Source organism: Manacus candei, unplaced genomic scaffold, assembly GCF_025592945.1.
Source record: "Manacus candei isolate 608988 ecotype Guabito, Panama unplaced genomic scaffold, ASM2559294v1 h1tg000073l, whole genome shotgun sequence".
NCBI classification, from domain to species: Eukaryota; Metazoa; Chordata; class Aves; order Passeriformes; family Pipridae; genus Manacus; species Manacus candei.
The window spans coordinates 5,286,781-5,308,498 of NW_026138121.1; the positions used below are offsets into that span (position 1 = coordinate 5,286,781).

Genomic DNA, 21,718 nt, shown 5'->3' on the forward strand with positions numbered 1-21,718 from the left:
TCTGTCCCATAGACCACGTCCTGTTCCTTTCTACTATAGCTTTGTTCTCATACAATGTCACCAAGTTCAATGATTTCAAAATGCAAAAAAAATCGCAGAAAAGTGGCACCAGGATGACCAGGGAATTCTGGTCAGTTGGGGTGTTTGGGTTCAGCCCCCTCTGAGGCTCCAGGGCTGCCTCCCCCAGCTCCAGTGTGAACTCCCACCCCCAACACGGGGCCAGGCTCTTCCCCAGCACTGACTCACGGCCACCACGACCCCACCAACTCACCCTGAGCCTCCTCCTCCTCACCCCACCACCCTCACCCCCGGCCTCACCCCCTGCACCCTGGGGGGAGCTGCCTGACAGGACGAGGCTTGCACAAAGGCCCCTCAAAAGACACAAATGAAGGAGGTTTCAGGGTGGGTTTTACCCCCCTGAGACAAGTGAGACAGGCAGGAACCCAAATCTGCAGCAGGTTCAATCCCTCAGCACCCACACCTCAGCTGCTGGGGAGCACCAAGGCACGGCTGGGCAGAGCCCTTGGTGCAGAGCAAGACCCACAAAGCCACAAAGCTTCCTGGAGAGGGATGAAATGTTTGATCCCACGGCTGAGCTGATTCTGGCCACTCCAGAAAGCTGGACCTGGCCGTCAGTCCCAGCATTGGTGTCTCAAGAACCTGCCACTTCAGAGGCTCCCCCACTCTCCAGTGGTGACACAGGTCCTGCACAACCTCTGGGGTGTCTCCTGGAAAAGAGGTGCAGTAGGAACAAGCACCAAGGCTGGGAAGGCCCCTGAGCAGTGCCGGGTGCCAGGCAGACGGCGGCAGGGAGCTGTGCTGGTGGCTCCCTGACAAACCTCCAGAGAAGTCCCCAGGGATCAATCCTGCTTCTCCAGCAGCACACACAGGGAGCAGCACCTCGTGCTGTCCCTAAGAACACAGGTACCTGAGACTCCCAGGCCATCAGAGACACAAAGACACCAACTTTCCACCTCCTCTGAAGCCCTGGCAGCACCACAACCGAGAGACTCCCAAAGCACACGGGCACATCCAGGCCCCAAACTCCAGCTCCCACCTCACCTCTGGACCAGCTCCCACTCACAGAGTGGCTTGGTGGTATCAAACCCACCAGGAGAAGCCCATCCCAGCATCCAGCAGATGGTGGCAAATGAGCTTAAAAGGAACACTTTGCCAACCCCTACTCGGTCAAAACCAGGGCGTCCCCAGAAGGGTTTGCACAGCTCTAACAAAACCCGGCTCCCTAAGCCAATTGCCGTTATAATGATGCAATTTAGGGGATAAACAAGCCCTTAAAGGCTGGTTATTCAGGAGGAAAGCGTGGTGTCTGGAGGCAGCTTGCCATGGCTGTGATGAGCCGGCCCCAGCTGACAGAGGATGTGGGCACAGCTGGAGCTGCCCGGGCTGGCTGGATGCTCCCCGAGCTGGTCCAGCCCCGGGCACAGTGGCCAATGTCCACGCCAGACCAGCCTGGCAAGCATTTACCCGGTGCCCAGCTCCACAAGCATCTGTGTGGCAGCATCCCAGCCCAGAGCTCAGTGCCAGGCAGATGCTCAGTGGGTTGACACAGCCCGGAGCTGGAGGGCTGGAACAGCACTGAGGGGAGGGGGATATTGGGATATACCAGAGGAGCGGGAGAAGGCCAGGGTAGGAGCAGGCCCACCCCCATCCCTGCCCTCCCCTCAGTGTAAGGTGGCAGCTGGGAAGGAGGGGGGGTGCAAAGGGACAGCTTGGGAGTGTGTGGTGGGGTCTGCCAGGGGCAGAGAGCAGCTCTGAATCAAGGAGCCCCCTCCTCATTACAGGAATCACTGCCCCCCCCCCAGTCATGCAGCCTCGGGCTGAATGTGCCCACTCTTCACCCCCCCTGCCTGGCTCGGGGGGGTCACTGTCCCCTCGGCTCTGGTGCCCAGCCTGGGGGTAATGCCAGGGCAGAGCAGGTCCCCCCAAACCCAGCTCAGGGGGACGATGAGAATCCTCAGCTCACATCCAACCCGAGGGAAACAGGGGAGCTCAGAACACCCCGAGTCAGCCACCCCGGGGGGGACACGAAGCCCCCTCGGAGGGATCCAGCCCCTCCCGGGGGGGCCAGGGCAGGGCTGAGCACCCCCAGCCCGGCCCCACCCGGGGGTCAGTGGGGACCGGGTGCTCCTGGGGGCAGCACAGCACCCCCCGGGGCGCTAAAAGGATTGAGAACCCGAGTCCAACACCCCCTTCGGGGGGGAGCAGAGCATCCCCGGGGGGAGGCTCAAAGGGCAGAGACCCCCCAGTCCAGCACCAGGGGGAGCAGAGCATCCTTTGGGTGGGGGGAGCAGAACATCCCCAGGGGGAGGCAATAAAGGATAAAGCCCCCCGGCTCCAGTCCCACTGCGGGGGCCGAGCATCCCCACGGGAGGGGCAGAGCGTCCCCACGGGGAGGCAATAAGGGTAAAGCCCCCTAAATCCAGCCCCACCGCGAGGAGCAGAGCATCCCTTTGGGGGGGAGCAGAGCATCCTCTCGGGGTGGGGGGAGCACGGCATCCCCAGCGGGAGGCTGTAAGGGTAAACCCCTCGACTGCAGTCCCACCGGGGGGGCTCAGCATCCCCTCGGGAGGGGCAGAGCATCCCCGGGAGGAGGCTGGAAAGGACCGAATCCTCCGGGTCCGGCCCCAGCGGGGGGGCTGAGCATCCTCCGCCCGGCCCCAGCGTGGAGTGGGGGGGCCCAGCACCCCCCAGGCGGCCCCGCACGGGGCCGAGCATCCCCCGCGGGCAGCGAGGGCCGACCCCGCCCGCACTCACCGCCCGCCGAAGTCGCTGGAAGCCGCCGCCGCCGCCGCCGCCGCCGCCGCCGCCCCGCCCTGCCCCGCCCACTGCGTCACCGGACACGCCCAACCGGGACACGCCCTCCCGCGGCCACGCCCAACCGGGACACGCCCTCCCGCGGCCACGCCCATGAGATACGCCCCCTCACCTGGACACGCCCCCCCAGGTGAGGGGGGTCGGGGGGCTGGGGGTGCGGGAGGGGCAGGGCAGGGTTTGGGGTCAGGGGCCCTCCTGGGGAAGGAACCTCCTTGGGGGGAAGGAACCCCCCTGGGGAGGCAGGAGACACCCTGGGAAGGGAGGGAATCCCCTCGGGGGGGGCAGAAAAGTCTAAGGGTGGGCAGGAATCTCCCCAGGAGGCACTTTCCTAGGGGGCAGGAACCTCCTTTGAGGGCAGGATCCCCCGCGGAAAGGGAAGGAATCCTGCTCGGGGTACAGAGAACTCGGGGGGGGGGGCAGGAATCCCCCCCGAGGTAACTTTCCTGGGGGGCAGGAACCCTCCCGAGGAGACAGGATGTACCCTGGATAGGGAAGGAACCTCCTGAGGGGGGACAGAAAACTCTAAAGAGGAGCAGGAATCCCCTCAGGGGGAACTTCCCTGGGGGGCAAGTTTCCCCCTGGGTAGGGAAGGAATCCTGAGGGTACAGAACACTCTGAGGGGGGTGTGCAGGAATCGCACCGTGGAAGCAGGAAACTCTCGGGGTGGGGGGAAGGTTCCCCCCTTGGGGAGAGGGCAGGAATCCCCCTGGGATGGGCAGAGAACTCCCCTAGGGGCAGGAACCTCCCTGGGGATTAGGAGCCCCCATGGGAACGGGATTCCCCCAAGGGGCTTGTCCAGCCCCAGGGGGAGGGAGGCAGGACCTGGGCTGGGGGGTGTCCCCAGCCCTGGGTGCCCCGTTCCCCCTCAGCTGTGGAGACCCCGAAGGTGGGGAGCAGGGATGGGGCCAGGCAGTGAAGCCCCCAACTCTGCCACGGCCCCCTCCTCCCCCTGTGAGCTGTGGGGGGACAGGATGTGTCCCTCTCCTGAGTTCAGGGGGTGTGAGGCTGGACACCAACCTTGGCTCCTGCTGGATCCGTCCACACTCAGGAACAACTGCCTTCACCTTGCTCTTGTCATATCCCCATAAAACTTCATCTGTTTTCCACAGAGTTTTCCAAGCCAGGAGAACCCTTACTTTTTAAAACTAATCCTGTGATACAGCTCTCAAATAAGGACGGAGAGCAGCAATAGTCCAAGGAGAACGTTTTTGGGTACCAAAGAGGTGGGTGCAGCCACCACCACCAGGATCTGGTTTATTCACTGCCATTCCCCTTAATTTTTATCCAGAGCTTTAAGAACAGATGGATTAGGAGCAGCATTTCTGCCAATGAATGGCCTTTCCTGCCTGGGATGATCAGAAGTTTTCTCAGTCAAATGTGTTCCTCACTGATAAAATGCTCTTTGTGTATTTAATAAATGCTGTGAGAAAGAAATGTGGTCAGGAAGGGAGGTTATAGACACCATCAGCTCCTGGCAGTGCCTGGGAAGCGGAAGAAATGTGGATTTCTCTATATTCCATGTGTTACCTCGCTCCAGGGAGGCACAAGAGCTGATGCCACAGCCCTGTGGTCCAGATCCTCTCCTGAGGTCTCGTAGGGAAGGAGCACAGGTGGGAAACAGAGTGCAGTGGGGTGTTCACAGAACCACAGAATCCCAGACTCACAGAAAATCCCAGGATGTGTTGAGCTGGAAGGGACCCACAAGGATCATCCAGTCCAACCCTCAGCCCTGCACAGGCCCAGCCCCAGAGTCCCCCCCTGTGCCCCAGAGGATCAGCCAAACCCTCCTGGAGCTCTGGCAGCCTTGGGGCTGTGCCCACTGCCCTGGGGAGCCTGGGCAGTGCCCAAACAGCCTCTGGGGGAAGAACCTTTGCCTGAGATCCAACCTGAGCCTGCCCTGACACAGCTCCAGCCATTCCCTGGGTGCTGTCCCTGCTCACACAGGGACAAGCAGGACAAGGCCGTGCTCTTGTGCCCTTGTGTAAATCCCAAAGACAGAGAGCAGGACCCCTCCCAGTTCGGACACCCCCAGGACTGGGCAGCACTCCCAACCTGCTCTGGGTGGTGCCCAGATCCCTGGATGAGCAGGGCACAGGCAGGACAATGTGGAGGACGTGGGATCAGTCCCCTCCTGGCCACTGGATTTTGGCCCTGGCTTTTGGGGAAGGTTGGGCACCCAAATCCTCCTCCTGGGGGGGTGGGTGAGCCAGGGCACCCAGGGTGGTGGCAGAGGGCATGGCCAGAGCTGGGGAGGGGGATCACACAGCCCTCAGGGGCGGCTGTGGGTGCAAGAGAGTCGTTACTGGGAAGGGCAATTGCCTCAGAGCCCCTCTTACTGGGAGGACTGGGAGGGTGGTGTGAGTACCTCAGAGATTCTCATTACTGGGAGGACTGGAGGGCAGAATCCCCTCATACACCCTTGTTACTGGGAAGGGGAGAATCCCCTCAGGGACCTGCAGTACTGGGAGGACTGGGAGATGGGATCCCCTCAGGGCCCCCCTTACTGGGAAGGGGGCAGTTACTTCACAGATCCTATTTACTGGGAGGACTGGGAGGGAGGGATCCCCTCAGGGACCTGCAGTACTGGGAGGGTACAGTTACCTCACAGCTCCTCCTTACTGGGGAGGATCCCCTCAGGGGTCCCTGTTAGGGGGAAGACTGTTCTGGGAGGGAGGGATTCCCTCAGGGACTCTCGTTACTGGGAGAGGGCAGTTCCCTCCCAGACCCTCAGTACTGGGGGGATTCCCTCAGGGGTCCTCCTGACTGGGAAGACTGGGAGGGGGAGAATCCCCTCAGGGACCTTCAGTACTGGGAGGGCACAGTCACTTCACAGCTCCTCCTTACTGGCGGGGACACCCGTTACTGGGAGGGGGGACAACCTCTCAGGGATCCTCCTTACTGGGGGGGATCCCCTCAGGGATCACTGGGAGCACTGGGAGGGGGGTCCCCTCAGAGGCCTCCATTACTGGGAGGACTGGGAAGGAGGGGACCCCTCAGGGGCCTTCAGCGCTGTGAGGGCGCAGTTACTCCACCGCTCCTCCTCACCGGGGGCTCCCCCTCAATCCCCCCCTTTACTGGGATCACTGGGATCACTGGGGGGCCGTGTCTCTGCCCCCCGCGGTGACGTCATCCCCGCGCGCGGTGTCGCGGCGGTGACGCGGGGGCGCGGGGCGGGCGCGCTCCCGCTGTCCCCGCTGTCCCCGCGGGGCCCGGCCGGACATGGCCCCGCGCGGCCGCCCCGCCGCCGCCGCCGCCGCCATGCCCCGCAGGGCCGCCCGAAAGCGCCTCAAGTTCCGCGCCGACGACGTGTGCTCCGAGAGAGGTGAGGGGAGACGGCGCCGGGCCGGGCGGGGCAGCGGGGCCGGGCCTGGAGCGGGTGTGAGGGGACAGGGGGCTGAGGGCACTGAGGGGAGCCGAGCCCGGCCCGGCCCTACCGGGGGAAGGCGGCCTGTGCTGTCCGGAGAGGAGCGCCTGGGCCTGGGCCTGAGCCTGGGCCTGGGCCTGAGCCTGGGCCTGCGTTAAGGCCTGAGGGAGGAGGTGGTTGAAGGGCCTGGGCTTGGCCTGGCTGAGGGGTTTGAGGGGCAGGAGGTCGGGCCAGTGTCATCCGAGCGATTAGCCCGGCCCCCTCGGTCTTGGGGAGGGAGTGTGTCCAGTGGGAAAGGAGAGATTGGATTTGTGGAGGGAGTGTGTCCGGTGGGAAAGGAGAGACTGGGCTTGTGGAGGGAGTGTGTCCGGTGGGAATCTGGCCTGGTATGCGGGAATGAGGACTCTGCCTGTGAAGGAGTCGTCTGGGACTGGGGGATGAGCCAGGCTCTGGTTAGGCTGGGTTTTAGTGGGGTTCTGGGGTTTGGTGTGGGTTGAGGTGGTGGAAGAGGAGGGCCTGGACTGGTCTGGGCAGGGGGTGGGTCCCCTGAGCCTGGGGTAGAGACTTGCTGGGGACCCCTGGCCTGCAACTGCTGGGACTTGTTTTCTTGCCTGTGCATCTCTCTGCTGCTCTGGGGACCGTCCCCTTCAGGCGTGGTGGCTCTTAGCCCTTCTGTGCCCTCCCCTGTAATCCCTAATCCCCCTGACCCGTGTGTCCCACCCTCTGCAGTGACAGTGGCAGATTATGCCAACTCGGACCCGGCTGTGGTGAAGTCTGGACGGGTGAAGAAGGCTGTGGCCAACGCGGTGCAGCAGGAGGGTGAGTCTGCCCCGGGGGCCCTGCCCTCCCTGGGCTGCCTGTGCACGATGTGGGAACCCCCCCTGCCTTAGCCTGAGAAAATGTGTGTCATTCTGTGCTGAAAACGAGCCTGTGCTGCTCTGCAGAATCCGGTGCTGAGGGCTCAGACAGCAGGTTCTGCAAGAAGCCTGCTGCAAGTCCAGTAGGAATTGCTGAGTCTTTGTTAGTGCCTGGAATAGAAGGGCTTGGGTGTCATCTCCTGCTCGAAGCAGAAAATGACATGATAAAAGTATTTTATTACTTTATTAGCTCGCATAAAGCTGTAGGCAGTTTTATTAGCAGGTAAAATCTTTGCAGTGGCAGTAAGGCTGTGACAGTTCTGGCAAACCTGTGCTGCAAGGAGGTCTCGGGGAGGGTGTTGCTGTTTCTTGGGGAACTCTGTAAACAAGGGGTTTCCTGGAAAGGAGTTGCAGTATTTTGTTATCTACTTCCTCCTCTGCTGGGAGCTTTCTGAACCAACACCCCCCCCCCCCGTGTGCTTGAGAAATGTTAAAGTTTGACTCTTAACTGGAGCTCATCACACGTGTTGGGGGTGGATGTTGTTTTATTGGCAGTGATGACTGAACTCTTCATACAGGGAAACTCTCGGCTTGTTGCTGAAATCTTTTGAGTTTTTAAAAGAAATCCTTTTAAAAAGAAAATGTGCTCTTTGCATGAGCACCTGCCAGGGGCAGTGGTCTTGGTGAATATCCTTTTGAACTGCTACTTCTCAAGCTTTTAAGATCAGGGATCCTTTTGTTGCCTCCCTTGGTGTAGGCTTGGGACTTCCCTCTTCCATCCCCTCTCCTGCTCACCCTTCTGTGTTCTCTGTCTTTGAGGTGAAGCTCTGCACTTCAGCATCACACTGGCAAACTGCCTTTGTTTCTCCCCCACCCCTGCATCCAGCAGCACCTGAAGAGACAAACCCTTCCCTAAAATCCTGCTCTGTTCCTGGCTCACCTCCACCCCGTCTGATGGCTCCAGCTCCCAGCAGTTCCCTGCCCAGCCCTTTCTCAGCTCTTTGTAGTGCAGTCTCTGGGGCTTTCCCCTCTGGATCTGGGGATCCTCGGGGTGCCTCCTCCCCGGGGCTGTGCTCCAGCCTTATCAGGTGCAGCCCTGAGCTGCTGCAGCCTTATCTGGCACGGCCTTATCCGTGCCACGTGCCAGCCCACGAGCCTCTGCCCCCACAGGCCTCTGCCCCCACAGGCCTCTGCCCCCACAGGCCTCTGCCCCCACAGGCCTCTGCCCTGGAGCTGCAGCCTTTGGTCTCGCTGCCCTCCTGGATCCTGGCTCAGGGTGAGTGTGGAGCTGGGTGTGACTGCCAGGAGCAGGAGCTTCCCACTGAGAGCTTCACTGGGAGGGCTGGGGGGAGTTTTCCTGAGCTTTTTTCCTCCCCATCCTCACCCCCAGGATGGGGAGGGTCACAGCAGTGAGATGGAGAGGGAGCCTCTGCAGGGTTGTAGTGCAGCCTGATTCACTGTTAAGTGGATTTGTGTCTTGTGGACTCAGAGGTTGATCTTTGGTGGGTTTTTCCTCTGAACCCCTCTCCGAGTCCCTGTCACTTTTGTCCTCTCTTGCTTGGCCGTGTTTGATGTCATCCCTCACTCGTGTTGCCATCTGTTTCTCTCTCTTTTTGCCTATAAAAGGTCATGTGGAGAGGGCAGTACGATTGGCAGTGGGGGAAACCACTGCCATGGATGCATTCAGATGCCATGGATGCATCCAGCTTCCAGAGCAACCTGCAGAGTGAGGCTGAACTGGTTTAGCAAAGCACTGGAAGTGCTCTAGTCTGTGGGCACAATCAGGCTCTGTCTTAAGACTGTCTTTCCGTCTGCTGTCTTGCCATTTTGAAACCTTGTTTGGTGGTTAGAAATGAGAATATCTCTCACCTGAATTTAATTGTGATCAGTTTGTTATTTTTATTTTTGTTGGTTTTTTTTTCTGCTACTCTGCCCCTGTGATTTGAGTAGCACAACTTGCTCTCCAGTGGCTCTGGTGGCTGCAGTGGCTGTAACTGGGATGTGTAAAACCTTCCTGGGCTGTAGTTTGTGCTAGGGCAGGAAAGCTTGAGCAGGTTTCTCTTGGTAGCAGTGCTGTTTTTCACCCAACACATTGGGCTGCAATTCAGCTCTCGAATGAGTTTTATAGACTGTCTGCAGAGTTGGTGCTGCTGTGACAGTGCTGGTCTCTGACAGTGTTGGTAGGACCACGCCTTTCCTTTTCCAAGACTGTCATTACTGCCTCACGTGTGGATTCTTCTGCCCTACCGAGCCCTGAGTTTACAGATCAGGTTTTAAAAAGAATATTTCCCGACAGGGATATGCCTAATCATGCCCCCAGAGGGAGGAAAAAAAACCCCAAACCCAAAACAAACCTCAGCTGACTCAACCTGCTATTTTCCTCGTTAGGCCAGAGTCTTTCCCTTCACTAAATTCCAGGGTAAGTGGAGCTCCTGTGTGCTTGGCACTGAGTTATTTCGCTGATGGATTGTGTGTCATCAGTCACAGCATCTGTTTGTCCTGCTGAGAAGGGAATGTGACTTCTCTGTGCTCCTAAAACAATTCCAGAGTAGGTGCTGGCTCCAGGCTGAACGGTGGCCACAACTCTGCTGTGCAGGGGAACCACTTACCCCTGCAGAAAGAGCCTGTTGTTTTATTCAGAATTGTAAATAGCTTCAGCTAAACCAGTGGGATCTCCATAATGTGCTGGTAATCGCCCTCATTGTTCATTCTTTAAAACAAGAAGCCGAATAATTATGTTTCCAATTCACTCACCCCTGCTAATCTTTCCCTGACAAGGTAATCCTTGAGCCCAGGATTTACTTGCTTGTGTCACTCGGCAGAAAGCTTTAAGGCAGTGGTTCCACTGAAGTATCTCCTGAACTCGGATCACCTTTTCCTCTCTGCTGTTGTCCTTACTCTGTCGTTTGTCATTCCAGTAAAATCCCTGTGTGGTTTGGAAGCTTCCTGCGTTCCCGCTGAGGAAGTTCTCTCCGTGTCGGGAGAGTCCTGCGACAGCAGCGATGAGATGGACACAAAGGAGAGCATCAACGGGCGGGCTGCCTCGAGGAAAAAGAAGAGCAAAAGGCACAAAGGTGCGGTCACAGCTGCCCGGGGGCTCTGCGGGCTCCTGCTGCACCTCCTCCTGGTGTCAGTGTTCGGGATTTACAGGCTGCTCACGGGTCGCACCGAACGTGCATAAAGAAATGCCCGGGGTTCAGTCACTTGGAAATCTCCAGGCGCTGGGTCAGGGGTGTTGTGTTTGCACAAAGGCAGAGCCTGGGGCATGAAATCAAAGCCTGAGAGCTCCTTGCTTTGAGTAAATATCTCTCAGCCTTGGAAAAAAAACAGTGCTCTTCCGGAGTTGGGAAACTTTGCCACTGGACGGGTTGCTTCACTGAGCTGGTGTTGGTGAAAGCAGGTTTGCTTTGGGGGTGAATTGTTGCTGTCCACGATGCAGTTGTTGGCAAAATACAAGCTCTGTTTTCAAGGCTGTGGTTTGTTACAAATGAGTTCAGAGTGCTGTTTTTCCAGCAAGGAAGTGCATTTGGTCCTGTTGGCATCACAGTAGGTTGATTCCAGGGAGATGAATCCCTCAGCATTTACACTTTGTGCAACTCTACAGAAAAGCCATTTACAAAGCAACAAACAGCTCTGCTGCACTGTGGAACCCTGCAGAAGTTTCTAGTAACAGGTTGCTTTCAGGTTGAGAAACACATTTTAAGTGGTTTTCTTGAGCTTAATACTAATTTATGGAGCACATCACCATCCACCTCAGACTGCACAGCACTCACTGGGAAGGGAGTTAAAGGAGTTTCTCCTCTTTTTTTCCGACATCCTTCAGAATCCTGGCAAAATAATACCTGAGTGGCTGGAGTTATGAGTCTGGGAAGACAATATTCTGTTCTACTACAGCCTTGTCTTATTTTTACTACCTGTTAGGGAGGAAAAAATGGTGCTAGACCAGTGATGGTTCTGGCTGTGCTCTGAGTTCAGCAGCGTGGAGTTTGAGGGCTCCTTGAGCCAGAGATGAATTAGCAGAGTGGATGTTGTGGGTGTGTCTGCCATAAATCTGAAGTGCTGTGGGGGAGTGATCACCTCCAGAGCTTTCTTGGGCAATTATCACTCGAGGATAAAGAACTGCCCTTTGTTCCTAACCTGTCTCAGGGTTAGATCTTGCAAACACCACCCCTGTGCCACTTTTTATGCAGCTTTTCCTGTTAGCACTGTGTACAGGTTGTGTTTTTCTCTTCTCTTACCATTCCTAATGCTCGGGATTGTTTAGGTATTTATACTCTTTAAAGGTATTTTTTTCTCCCAAACTGGGAGCAGTGGCTGTGGAAAAACGTGTGGTGTAAACCTAAAAACACCCCAGGAGTGAAAGGAGTGTCCAAACCCTCAGTTCTGGCTGAGCAGTTCTGACACCTCTGGGGAAAGAAGAGGCCATTCTGTTTGAGCTGCAATAATGTTTCCCACCCCAGAAGTTCTAATGGAGTTAGAGATTTAAGAAAAGCAGCTGATTGCCAGTTGCAGGAGAGAATTGCTTTCCTTCCCTGACAGAGCTCCTGCAAAAGCACTGTGACCACTGGAACAGAGGATTGACAAGCTGGGCAGTGTCTTAATGCTCAAGGACTTGCAGTTCTGATGACCTGTTAAATGAGCAGCTTTGATTAAATATGCAGGAGCTTGTCTCCCCCTTACATAAAGTTGCCTCTTTATTTGCCACCCAGTTTTTATCTCTTCACTTCAGGGTGGTGTTTCAGCTGGGAAAGGCTCAGGCGTTGAAACAGGGGCCAGAAGGGCTTTGGGGTTTCCAGTGACCCTGAAGTTATTCTTACCTGGGCTTGTTGGGCTGCTACCAGGAGTAAAGCAGACGTAGAAGTGGCTTGGTACAGATGTGATTTACTCCACTAACAGCCCTCTTTTTGCACTTAGAAAGCACTGATGGGGGAGGTGGAGAGGAGTATCCCATCGACATCTGGCTGCTCTTGGCTTCCTACATTCGCCCGGAGGACATTGTCAGGTTTTCTCTGATTTGCAAGAAAGCCTGGACTGTGACTTGCACTGCTGCCTTTTGGACCAGGCTCTACAGAAGGTGAGACTCTCTACAGAAATCCCTGTTTGTAGGAGCCTTCAGCAGTGATCAGAGCTGGAAATAAGGGAATAATTTCCTCCAGGAGAGGGCCCTGTGTTTGTGTATTGACACTGTGATGTGGGCAAGGGGTTGTGGGATATCCCTCTCCTATATGACAATATGAGAGAGCTGGGGTTGTTCAACCTGGAGAGGAGAAGTATCCAGGAAAAGCTCCCTGTGGCCTTCCAGTCCCTTAATGGGGCTTAGATAAAGGAGGGAGAGGGACTTTTATATAGCAGATAGTGACAGGACAAGGGGGAATGGCTTCCCATTGCCAGAGGGCAGGGTTAGATGGGATATTGGGAAGAAATTCTTCCCTGTGAGGGTGGTGAGGGCCTGGCACAGGTTGGCCAGAGAAGATGTGGCTGTCCCATCCCTGGAAGTGTCTAAGACCAGGTTGGATGGGGCTTGGAGCAACCTGGTCTGGTTTGAGCTCTGATCATGACCACCTTCCTGTAATTAGGGTGGCCAAAGAGGAACCAAGGTATTTTGGAACTGTACAGTGGCAGAAGTAAGTTAAAGCAAGAGAAAAAGGCAAAGAGGTGGTCAGAACTTGGAATAAATCCTCCTGTGCTGGTGCATGTTTCCTTCAGAACAAAACATTTCCTTTACATTGCTCTCATTGCCCCAGAGGCAGCAGGGGCACAGAGCAGAGAGTAGCCATGGTCACCCTCACCCTTGGCTTTTAGTTGCCCAGCAAAGGCTCCTTTGGGATCTGACCAAAGGATGGCCCTGGAGCGCCGGGTTCAGGCTGCCCAGGCAGAGCTCAGCTCAACTGAGTCCCTGAGAACCTGCAGCAGTCTCAGCCTTTTGTGCTGCCTGCAGCTAAATCCCTGTCTGGTCTCTCTGGGAAAACTGTCTGCTAGGAATTATTGGGGAACTGTGGCATGATATCCCAGGATATGCTGATCTGGAAGGGACCCACAAGGATCATCCAGTCCAACTCTCAGCCCTGCACAGGCCCAGCCCCAGAGTCCCCCCCTGTGCCCCAGAGGATCATCCCAACCCTCCTGGAGCTCTGGCAGCCTTGGGGCTGTGCCCACTGCCCTGGGGAGCCTGGGCAGTGCCCAACCAGCCCCTGGGGGAAGAACCTTTGCCTGAGATCCAACCTGAGCCTGCCCTGACACAACTCCAGCCATTCCCTGGGTGCTGTCCCTGTTCCCCCCAGAGCAGAGCTCAGTCCCTGCCCCTCCTCTGCCCCTGCCCAGGCAGTTGGAACTGCACTGAGGTCTCCCCTCAGTCTCCTCTGCTCCAGCTGAACACACCAAGTGCCCTCAGTGTCCTCACACGGTTTCAAATCAAGGCCCTTCTCCACATTCATGTCCCTCCTTTGGACACTCTCAAAGAGCTGAATATCTTCCTTATATTGTCCAAAACTGCCCCAATATTCAAGCTGAGATCCGTGTGCTGGAAAACCTCCGTGGTGCAGGTCAGGCCCCTGCGGCTGCCCCTGATCCCGTGCAGAGCAGCACAGCCCCCCTCACACCCCTCAGGCTTCTGACCAGAGGTGCTGTGCTCGGTCTGATGTTCAGTGTTCTCCCGGTGTGGCTGTCCCTGCACAGCTCTGGTGCTGTGGCCCTGCAGCTGAGGCCGGGTGTGTCCCCGTCCCCTCAGGCACTACAGTCTGGACGCGTACCTGCCGCTGCGCCTGCGCCCCGAGTCCATGGAGAAGCTGCACTGCCTGCGGGCCTGCGTCATCCGCTCGCTCTACCACATGTACGAGCCCTTCGCCTCCCGCGTCTCCAGGAACCCCGCCATTCCAGACAGTACTCCCAGCACTTTAAAGAACTCCAGAGTAAGTGAGATCGCTGAGGAAGTCTGAGGTGTTGCTGTCCCTGTTTGCTTTGGTTTTTTTCTTTCTAGATGGTGTTTAGACAGTCACCAGCAAAGCTTGGGTGGAGGATGATCCCTGACTTGGGTGGAGGATGATCCCTGACTTGGGTGGAGGATGATCCCTGACTGGGGTGGAGGATGATCCCTGACTTGGGTGGAGGATGATCCCTGACTGGGGTGGAGGATGATCCCTGACTGGGGTGGAGGATGATCCCTGACTGGGGTGGAGGATGATCCCTGACTGGGGTGGAGGATGATCCCTGACACGGAGGAGGGGTTTGTAGAAGGATGCTGGTTACTTGTATCTGTAGCGTTACTCTTTGGAGTAACTTCTGCCCGAGTCCTCCCCACGCACCTTTGTAACCAGCAAAAGGGCACTTGCTCCACTGGATGTCGGAACTGCCAGGGATGTTTGGAGCTCTCCCCTCCTCTGGAAGGAGGCTCCATTGGATCAGCCTTTATACTTTGTGCTTTATTCTGACCCTTGTCTGCCAGAGTGCATCTTTCCTCTGTAACAGGCATCAGGAGAGCTCAGGAGTGACACTGGTAGCCAGGAGTCATGTCATGCTGCCTTCCTGTAGGTCACCCATGGTCAGGGGTCTGGGTGAGGGAGGGTGGTGCCGGGATGGTGAGCATGGCAAATGTGCAGAGCCAGTGTCTGCTTTGGGCCTCGGGCTGCACTTGTGTTGTTGGGCTGGAAAGGGTTTGTCTTTGCTGTGGGCAGGCGATTCCCTGTGCTGTCCCAGCTTGGAGCACTCACACCATTTCTGTTTAACTGCTGTTGACCATTAACTCTGAAATGCCTCTGTGTCTCTTGTTTGGTTTTAACTTGCAACTGGCTGATACTCTGTGAGCAGCTTAAACAACAATGTGAATTCTCCACCCTCCAAATCCAAGGTCAAAAACCTGTTGAACGAGGTTTTTGGTGCCAAACTGAAGTTGGGTTTGATTCAGGAGTTGTACTTTCTTTTCCGTTCAAAACAGAGCAACCTCGTCTGTCCCTGTGTGACATCCTCCCTTTCTTCCTTCCTTCCTCTCCCTGGTGGGGACTGGAAAGGCTGTCCCAGGCTTAGGGAGCATCCAGCAGCACACAGGTAGGTGGTGCTGCAGCCCAGGGAAAAGCACACACACGGATCTGTGTGCGGTCTTAGCTCTGCATCAGAGCTCTTCCTTCTCATCCTCAGTCCCCACTTTGGGGGACCACCATTTCTTAAAGATTAAAAAAGCAAAACATTTCGAGGGAATTCCAACTTCACTGTAGTCCTGAGAACACCTTCCTCCCACTGCTCGGGTCTGCAGTGGCTGTGAGAGCTGGAAACCCCGGGGTGATGCTGGCAGGGCATTTTGGAAGGATTCACCTTGACATCATAACGGCTTTGGTGCCCACTGCTAGTGCTTCTCCTGCACTAATGGTTTGAGGAAGCTCTGTGAAGTGCAGTGTTTTACTGTTCAGCTTTTAAAAAAAGGAAATTAAGTGGTGCTGAGGCTTTGTCAGAGCAGCAGAGGCTCGACCTCCCCCCTTGGAGCATGAAAGAGCCGCCCTGAGTCTGGTCTGGCTGTACCACTGCATTGCAGGACTCTGAGCTCCACCTGTGTGACTGTGCACAGAAACTCCTTGGCACAGGGGGTTTGGAGGAGGCTCTGGCACTGCCTCCCCACACTCTGGCTTTCCTGGGCTTTGGTTGTACCTTTGACAGGTCCTTAAACTAACGGCGCTGCCTCCGGAAAGTGCATGTGGCAAGAGGAGAGCCCAGAGCCGGGTGTTATCCGATCCAATCCAGCCTTTCCTCTTTAATTTCCTTTTTTCTTTCCCTAGCCTAGCTTGTGTGGGACACTGGAGCCGTTATGGTGTCAGCAGAGGTGTTTGCCCTTTAAAGACACCCCCTAATTTTTGGCGGAGCACGGCGCGTCTGAAGGGCAGGACGGCTGACCCGAGGACATCCTCTGCCCCTTAGGAGGTACTGATGTTTTGTGCTTCACTACTTGCCATGACCAAACGAGTTACTCTAGACCAGGCTGTCTCTGCAGGGGAACCCCAAAGTGCCACTGGTGGTGGAGTCAGACTCAGCATCATCCGCTGCCCACCCCAGTTCCAAAAGATCTGGAGAAGGTTTTTATTGGGAAACCCCCCCCGAGGGGGCTGCTCCCTCCCTGTGTGTTTCTGAGCTTGACTCCACGTGGCTTTGTTGTTCACCTCCTGAAGGCTGTGGAGATGAGGGTCCTTTAAGGACTCTTGTTTATGGACATGACTCAGAGTTGAAGGAGAGGATCTTGTATCAGCTGTAGTTTTAATTTTTGAGCCCCTGTGGTGGGGGCTGGCTCTGGTTTTGTTTCATTGGGGTCACTCTGTCTTGGAGTGAAATCAAATGTGTGCTGTGCCCTGCAGCCCAGTCAGGCCTTCTCTCTTCAGGAGAGACTGTGTGTGGATCACAGGGAGTTCTCTTCACCCACATTGTTCCTCCTTTTCTGCTGACACTGGTGAAAGATCAGCCCAGCTGTGCTGGCCTGGCATCTGTCCTGTGGAAACACTTTTAGGGATGGCTGGACTCACTTGCCAGGTTCTTCCCTTGGCTGTTGAATGCTGGTTGCTCCTACTGACTGCTGGGCAGGGAATGTCCCTCTCTCCCAGCTCCATGCAGGAGTTCTGCTGAGCCCCCGAGTGCTGGGATGGAGCCTGGGTCCCACCCAGGGATAACCAGGTGGCAGTGGAGGACTCTGATGTGTGTGGGGGTGGGAGGGCAGTGCTGGTGACCTCTGAGGCTGTTGGAGGCTGTTTTCTCCTTTGCTTTTCCAGCAGGACGGGAGGTTGGTCAGGCTGGGCTGTCCTGGCAGTGGTTCTGTGCTCTGAGCAGTGACAGGCAGTGCCTGGTGATGTCAAGGTTTGACACCACAGTGGCTCAGGAACTTTCTCATCCATCACCTCACAGCTCATGTGCTGAGCTTTGCATTTCCCTTTGGATCCTTTCCTTCTTGATCCTTGCTCTGGTTTCAGTTGTTCCTGGCTTTGATCTCATTTGGAGCCCAGTTTGATGGGAGTTCCTGGTGGGTAGAGGGAATGGATGAATCTGCACCACTCATCCCCTGCCTTAGGAAAAGGATAAATGGCACAACTGGATTTTTCTGTTTGGCACATCAGTTGGCTACGTGCTGTGTTCTCCAGTTGCATGAGGAGTTGGCCAACTTGAAACTGGGAGACCTAAACTGCTGAGAGGGTTCTTTGAACATAATTAATTTGAATAAGTGGCTCCTAATTGCTGTTACATAATTGTGTTTGTAATTGGAAGCCTTTATGCTCTGCTAAAACTTATTTAAAGTGGTGCCTCTAAGGGTTTCATAATTTTGTGTGTTTCTTTTTTTCCACCTCAGTGTCTGCTTTTCTGGTGCAAAAAGATTGTAGGGAACAGACAAGAAGCAATGTGGGAATTCAACTTCAAGTTCAAAAAGCAGGTATGAAAGATTGGCAGTGACTTTTGTTTGAAGCAGAAATTATTTTTCTGGGTGGTAAAAGGGACGGTGGAAACTTTTTATGCCTTCAGACAATAAATGGGAACTCTGATTCCCCTGGTAAACTAAAGCACAGTCTGAAACTACACTCAATCTTCTGTGTGGGTTACCAAGACATTTAGAATCCCAGATTTTTATTTCCTCCTTTGGTATCCCTTCTGACGGGGATCATTTGTTACCCCAAATAATCTCACCTTTGGGTCTGATTGCTACTCAAACCCAGTTGTTTGACTGTAGCGGTCAAAATGTTGACCAAAAACCTGAAACTTCTTGTTTTACCATTGCAAAGATTTCTCAGAGAAATAAAGCAAGGGAAAACCTCCAAGAATGGGTCTTGGGAGAAACCAGTAGTCTCAGGCAACCTTGGGAATTCTGCAGCTTTCCCCTCTAAAGGAATGGTCCTGCCTGTCCCGAGTGAAGGCTTCTGGTTGTTTTGGGAACACTGCCCAAAACACACGGGGAGGTGGTGACAACCTGCTCAGCTCAGTCAGGGCCTCTTTCTTTCCAAGTCCCCCAGATTGAAGAGCAAGTGTTGCAAAGGTCTCCAGCCCCCCATCCAGTACGAGGAGGTGCACACGAACCCGGATCAGGATTGCTGCCTGCTGCAGATCACCACCTTCAACTTCATCTTCGTGCCAATCGTCATGGGCATGACGTTTACCTTGGTGAGTGGGGGAGAAGCTGCCAGGCAGGCTTTGCAGGTGAGGTTTCTGGAAGGAGGGCACCTAAAATCATGGAACCTCCTGGGTTGGAAGGGACCAACAAGGAGCTTCGAGTCCCAGCTCCCGGCCTTGCACGGGACAACCCCAGGAATCCCACCCAGTGCCTCCCTGGGGCTGTGCAAATCCCACTGCTTTGTCAGCAAACCAGTTTTAGGAATCTTATGAACAGGAAATGCTGAGGGTCTCAGTTTAACTTCTCCATTTCCATCAGCTCTTCCCTATTTGGTGCAGTAAATACAGAGGATGTAGAGAATCTGCAGGAGTTGTGGTTGTGGTGCAGTGTTTGGGGGTGATTAGTTACCAGAACTGCAGCAGGTACGAGAGGGAGGGAGCAGGAGAAGTGCAGGTCTGCCCTCCTCAAGAAAATATCTCCTTATTGGCAATAAATTCTGAGAGGAAAATCCCATCTGAGCAAACTCTTTGAATGTGTGTTTGGTCCTTGATGGGAGGAAGGGCAGCTTTGGAACAAACCCCCAAAGCTGGGCTCCAGAGAGCAACAGAGGAGGAGTGTTGGGGCAGCTCTGTGGTGAAGAAGGGGCAGCACAAGGGGCTGTGCTGGTGAGTCAGGGCTTCAGAAATGACCTGTGCCCAGAAGAGGTTCAGTCTGGCTTCACTTGGGAGTCGGGCAGCGAGTTCCAGACTTCCCCTGACAACCCCTTGCTTCCAGGCTCTCTTAAAATCACAGACTCATAAAATTGTTTAGATTGGAAAAGACCTTCCAGTGCATCAAGTCCAACCATTGCCCAGCACTGCCACCTTCACCCCTAATCACATCCCCAGGTGCCACATCCACACCCCTTCCAGGGATGGCAACTCCATCCCTGCCCTGGGCAGCCTGTCCCAATGTTTTACAACCCTTCTACAACCCTTACAACTCAGAACATTATTGTTTGGGTGGCCAGGCAGTGCTGTAAACTCAGTGTGACTCTGCTGGTTTAAAAGGAAAGCAGTGGGAGAAACAAACCCAACTCGAGAGAGATCCCAAGTCAGAGTTACAATTCACTAAAATGATTGCAGTAAGTGCAATGATACGGAGAAAACTGGTTTTAACCCCCAAAGACAGATGTATAACCCAGCACCCTGGGGCAAGAACAGAGCAGTGTTCATGGGCCCCTGTGCTGAGCTCCACGTGGCCCCCCTGGGGGCAAAGGAAAAGGAAAGGAGAGCTGTTGGTCAGGATGGTGGGCACAGTTCTGTTGGAGTTCTGGTCCTCCTCTGGATCCACCAGTGGTCCCAGCAGTGCCCAGACCTGCAGAGTGTCTGTGCTCAGGTTGAGGTGGGGATGCCCAGTGCCTCCCCCAGGGCAGGGACTGTCCCGAGGGGGGATTGAACTCTGTGAGCCCTGGGATGTTTTTGGAACCTTTGATGCTCTGGGTGGCTGCAGCTGCCCCTTGTGCCAGTCCAAGGTGGCCCATGAGCAGAGATGAGCCCTCGGGCTGGGGGTGAAGGTGCTGATGCCTCCCTGGTGGGGAGTTCCCAGGGCTGAGCCATTGGTGTGAGGACAAAGAAACGCTGCCCTGCCTGCAGGGCCTGAGAGCCTGAGGTGTCAGGTGTGCCCTGGGCAGCTGCTGCAAACAATCCCTTTGTTACCAGTCCCTCAGCAATGGCACAGAGGGTGTAGCACACACAGGTTTGGTTATCCCTTTGTTACCTGTCCCTCAGCAATGGCACAGAGGGTGTAGCACACACAGGTTTGGTTATCCCTTTGTTACCTGTCCCTCAGCAATGGCACAGAGGGTGTAGCACACACAGGTTTGGTTATCCCTTTGTTAACCTGTCCCTCAGCAATGGCACAGAGGGTGTAGCACACACAGGTTTGGTTATCCCACAGGGCGATAAACCGGTCCCTGTGACTGCGACAAACTCTGAAACACTTCAGACTTGCACGGGCCAGGAGAAGTCACAAAAACCTCGAAGTGCTGTGCTCAGAGCTCGTGTTGGTTTTGCTGAAGCCCCTCTGGTCTCTCCTCTCTTGCAGTTCACCATCAACGTGAGCACCGACATGCGGCACCACCGCGTGCGCCTCGTGTTCCAGGACACCCCCGTCCGCAACGGGAAGAAGCCCCGCCTGGAGCAGGGGGTGCAGGTGGTGCTGGACCCCGTGCACAGCGTCAGGCTCCTGGATTGGTGGCACCCACAGTACCCCTTCTCCCCGAAAGCTTAGTGCTCTCCCGAGGCTGCAGGAGCCGGCAGGTGACTGGGTCTGGCAGGCCGAAGAGAATTTCTAGGAACCAGGAAAATCCTATTTTTATTTCTTAAATAAATTCTGCAGTCCTCCCTTGCAAGTGGTTGAAGCTGCTGAGCTAGTTTGTGTGTATATAACTTCTGGTCAGTAATGGGCAGAGCTGAGTGTAAAGCAGAAACTATTTGTAAACACACTTTTATGTAAAATTGACATTTTATGATTTGAAAGGAGCTCCCTGGAACTATTCATTTAAAATCCTTTTGGTGCTAATCAAAGTGGTCCTGTGTTCTGTTGTTCAGGAAGAAGCAGGAGGTTTTGCTTTCCAAGAACTTTCCGATTTGCTTTCCAGAGACAATTTACAAACAAAATCCACCTTTGTTTTGCTGCAGCAGGATGGTGCTCACCCACAGTGCAATATTTCAGTGTCTGAGAAGCAGAGAGCAAAGCAGAAGTGATCAACCATAACCTTACCTCCCAGCCCAACAGATCCAAGTTTCAGGAAAGAAAAAGGCATAAATGATCAAACAAAGGAATTATTTCAAAGAGGAGTTGTAAGGCAAAAGTCTCTCTTGAATGTAAAGGTACTCCAAGTTCTCACGCTGGTGTTTTGTCTTTGAAAAGAAGAACTAAACTTTTAAAGCCAGAAGGTGCTTTTCAGAGAAGATAAACAGGGAGGGAGAGGAGCTGGAGGGGGTAAACTGAAATAACAAAAGCAGTGATGAAGGACTCAACCCAGTGTGGTTTCTGAGAGCAGTGTGGAAATGTTTGCTGTTGAAAGCCCACAAGCAGTCACTGCTCTGGCTTTTGGCTAAACTGAGTAATTTCTGTGAGGAAGAAGCGACCCTGAAACTTTCTGTGGCTCTGGGCTGACTGAGAAGGGAGAGGGGCCTGTCAGGAGGATGGGATGGATCCAGGATGGATGTGGCTCCTGGTGCAGGAGTGGTGCAGGCAGAGGAGGGGCTGCAGTGCAGGGGCAGATGAGGAGGAGTGACTGAAGTGGGGTGAGGAGCAGGGCACTGAGTTCTGCTGCCTGTCCATGATCAGCTCCTCAGTCCTGGTGCACTTCAGACCTTGTCCCAAGCAGGAGTAACAACACTTTTCCATAGGTGATGTTTAGTGAAGCACCTGGAAGGAGAGGGAGTTGTGCCAGCTCAGTTTGGACTCGATGCTGTGGGTCCCTTCCCACTCAGAGTACTCTGTGATTCTGTCACCCCCATGGCCCTGGTGTAGCTGCCTGGGAGGAGTTCCTGCACTCTGTAAATCACCACCAAGGACATTGCCCCAGACTGGGATCTGCCTTAGAGG

At 55.1% G+C, this 21,718-nt stretch overlaps 1 protein-coding gene across 8 annotated transcripts; it reads left to right on the plus strand.

Moving 5' to 3' along the window:
• The first annotated feature begins 5,987 nt into the window (after nucleotides 1–5,987).
• TMEM183A (transmembrane protein 183A) lies at nucleotides 5,988–20,513 on the plus strand. 8 transcript variants are annotated; one of them, XR_007907946.1, is made up of 9 exons: nucleotides 5,988–6,157; nucleotides 6,929–7,018; nucleotides 9,975–10,130; nucleotides 11,953–12,130; nucleotides 13,784–13,964; nucleotides 14,521–14,579; nucleotides 15,819–15,960; nucleotides 17,369–17,449; nucleotides 18,016–18,073. XR_007907946.1 is itself a non-coding variant. In XM_051808761.1 (9 exons), the coding sequence occupies exons 1-9, from the start codon at nucleotides 6,055–6,057 to the stop codon at nucleotides 20,485–20,487; spliced, it is 1,308 nt and encodes a 435-aa protein (XP_051664721.1). In that variant the 5' UTR covers nucleotides 5,988–6,054; the 3' UTR covers nucleotides 20,488–20,513. The 8 variants fall into 8 exon arrangements, 6 of the variants coding, with proteins under 6 accessions (XP_051664721.1, XP_051664722.1, XP_051664723.1 ...); XR_007907945.1 differs by lacking the exon at nucleotides 14,521–14,579 and adding an exon at nucleotides 14,987–15,096; XM_051808761.1 differs by lacking the exon at nucleotides 15,819–15,960 and adding an exon at nucleotides 20,207–20,513 and having other exon boundaries at nucleotides 14,498–14,579; nucleotides 18,016–18,171.
• The last annotated feature ends 1,205 nt before the right edge of the window (nucleotides 20,514–21,718 follow it).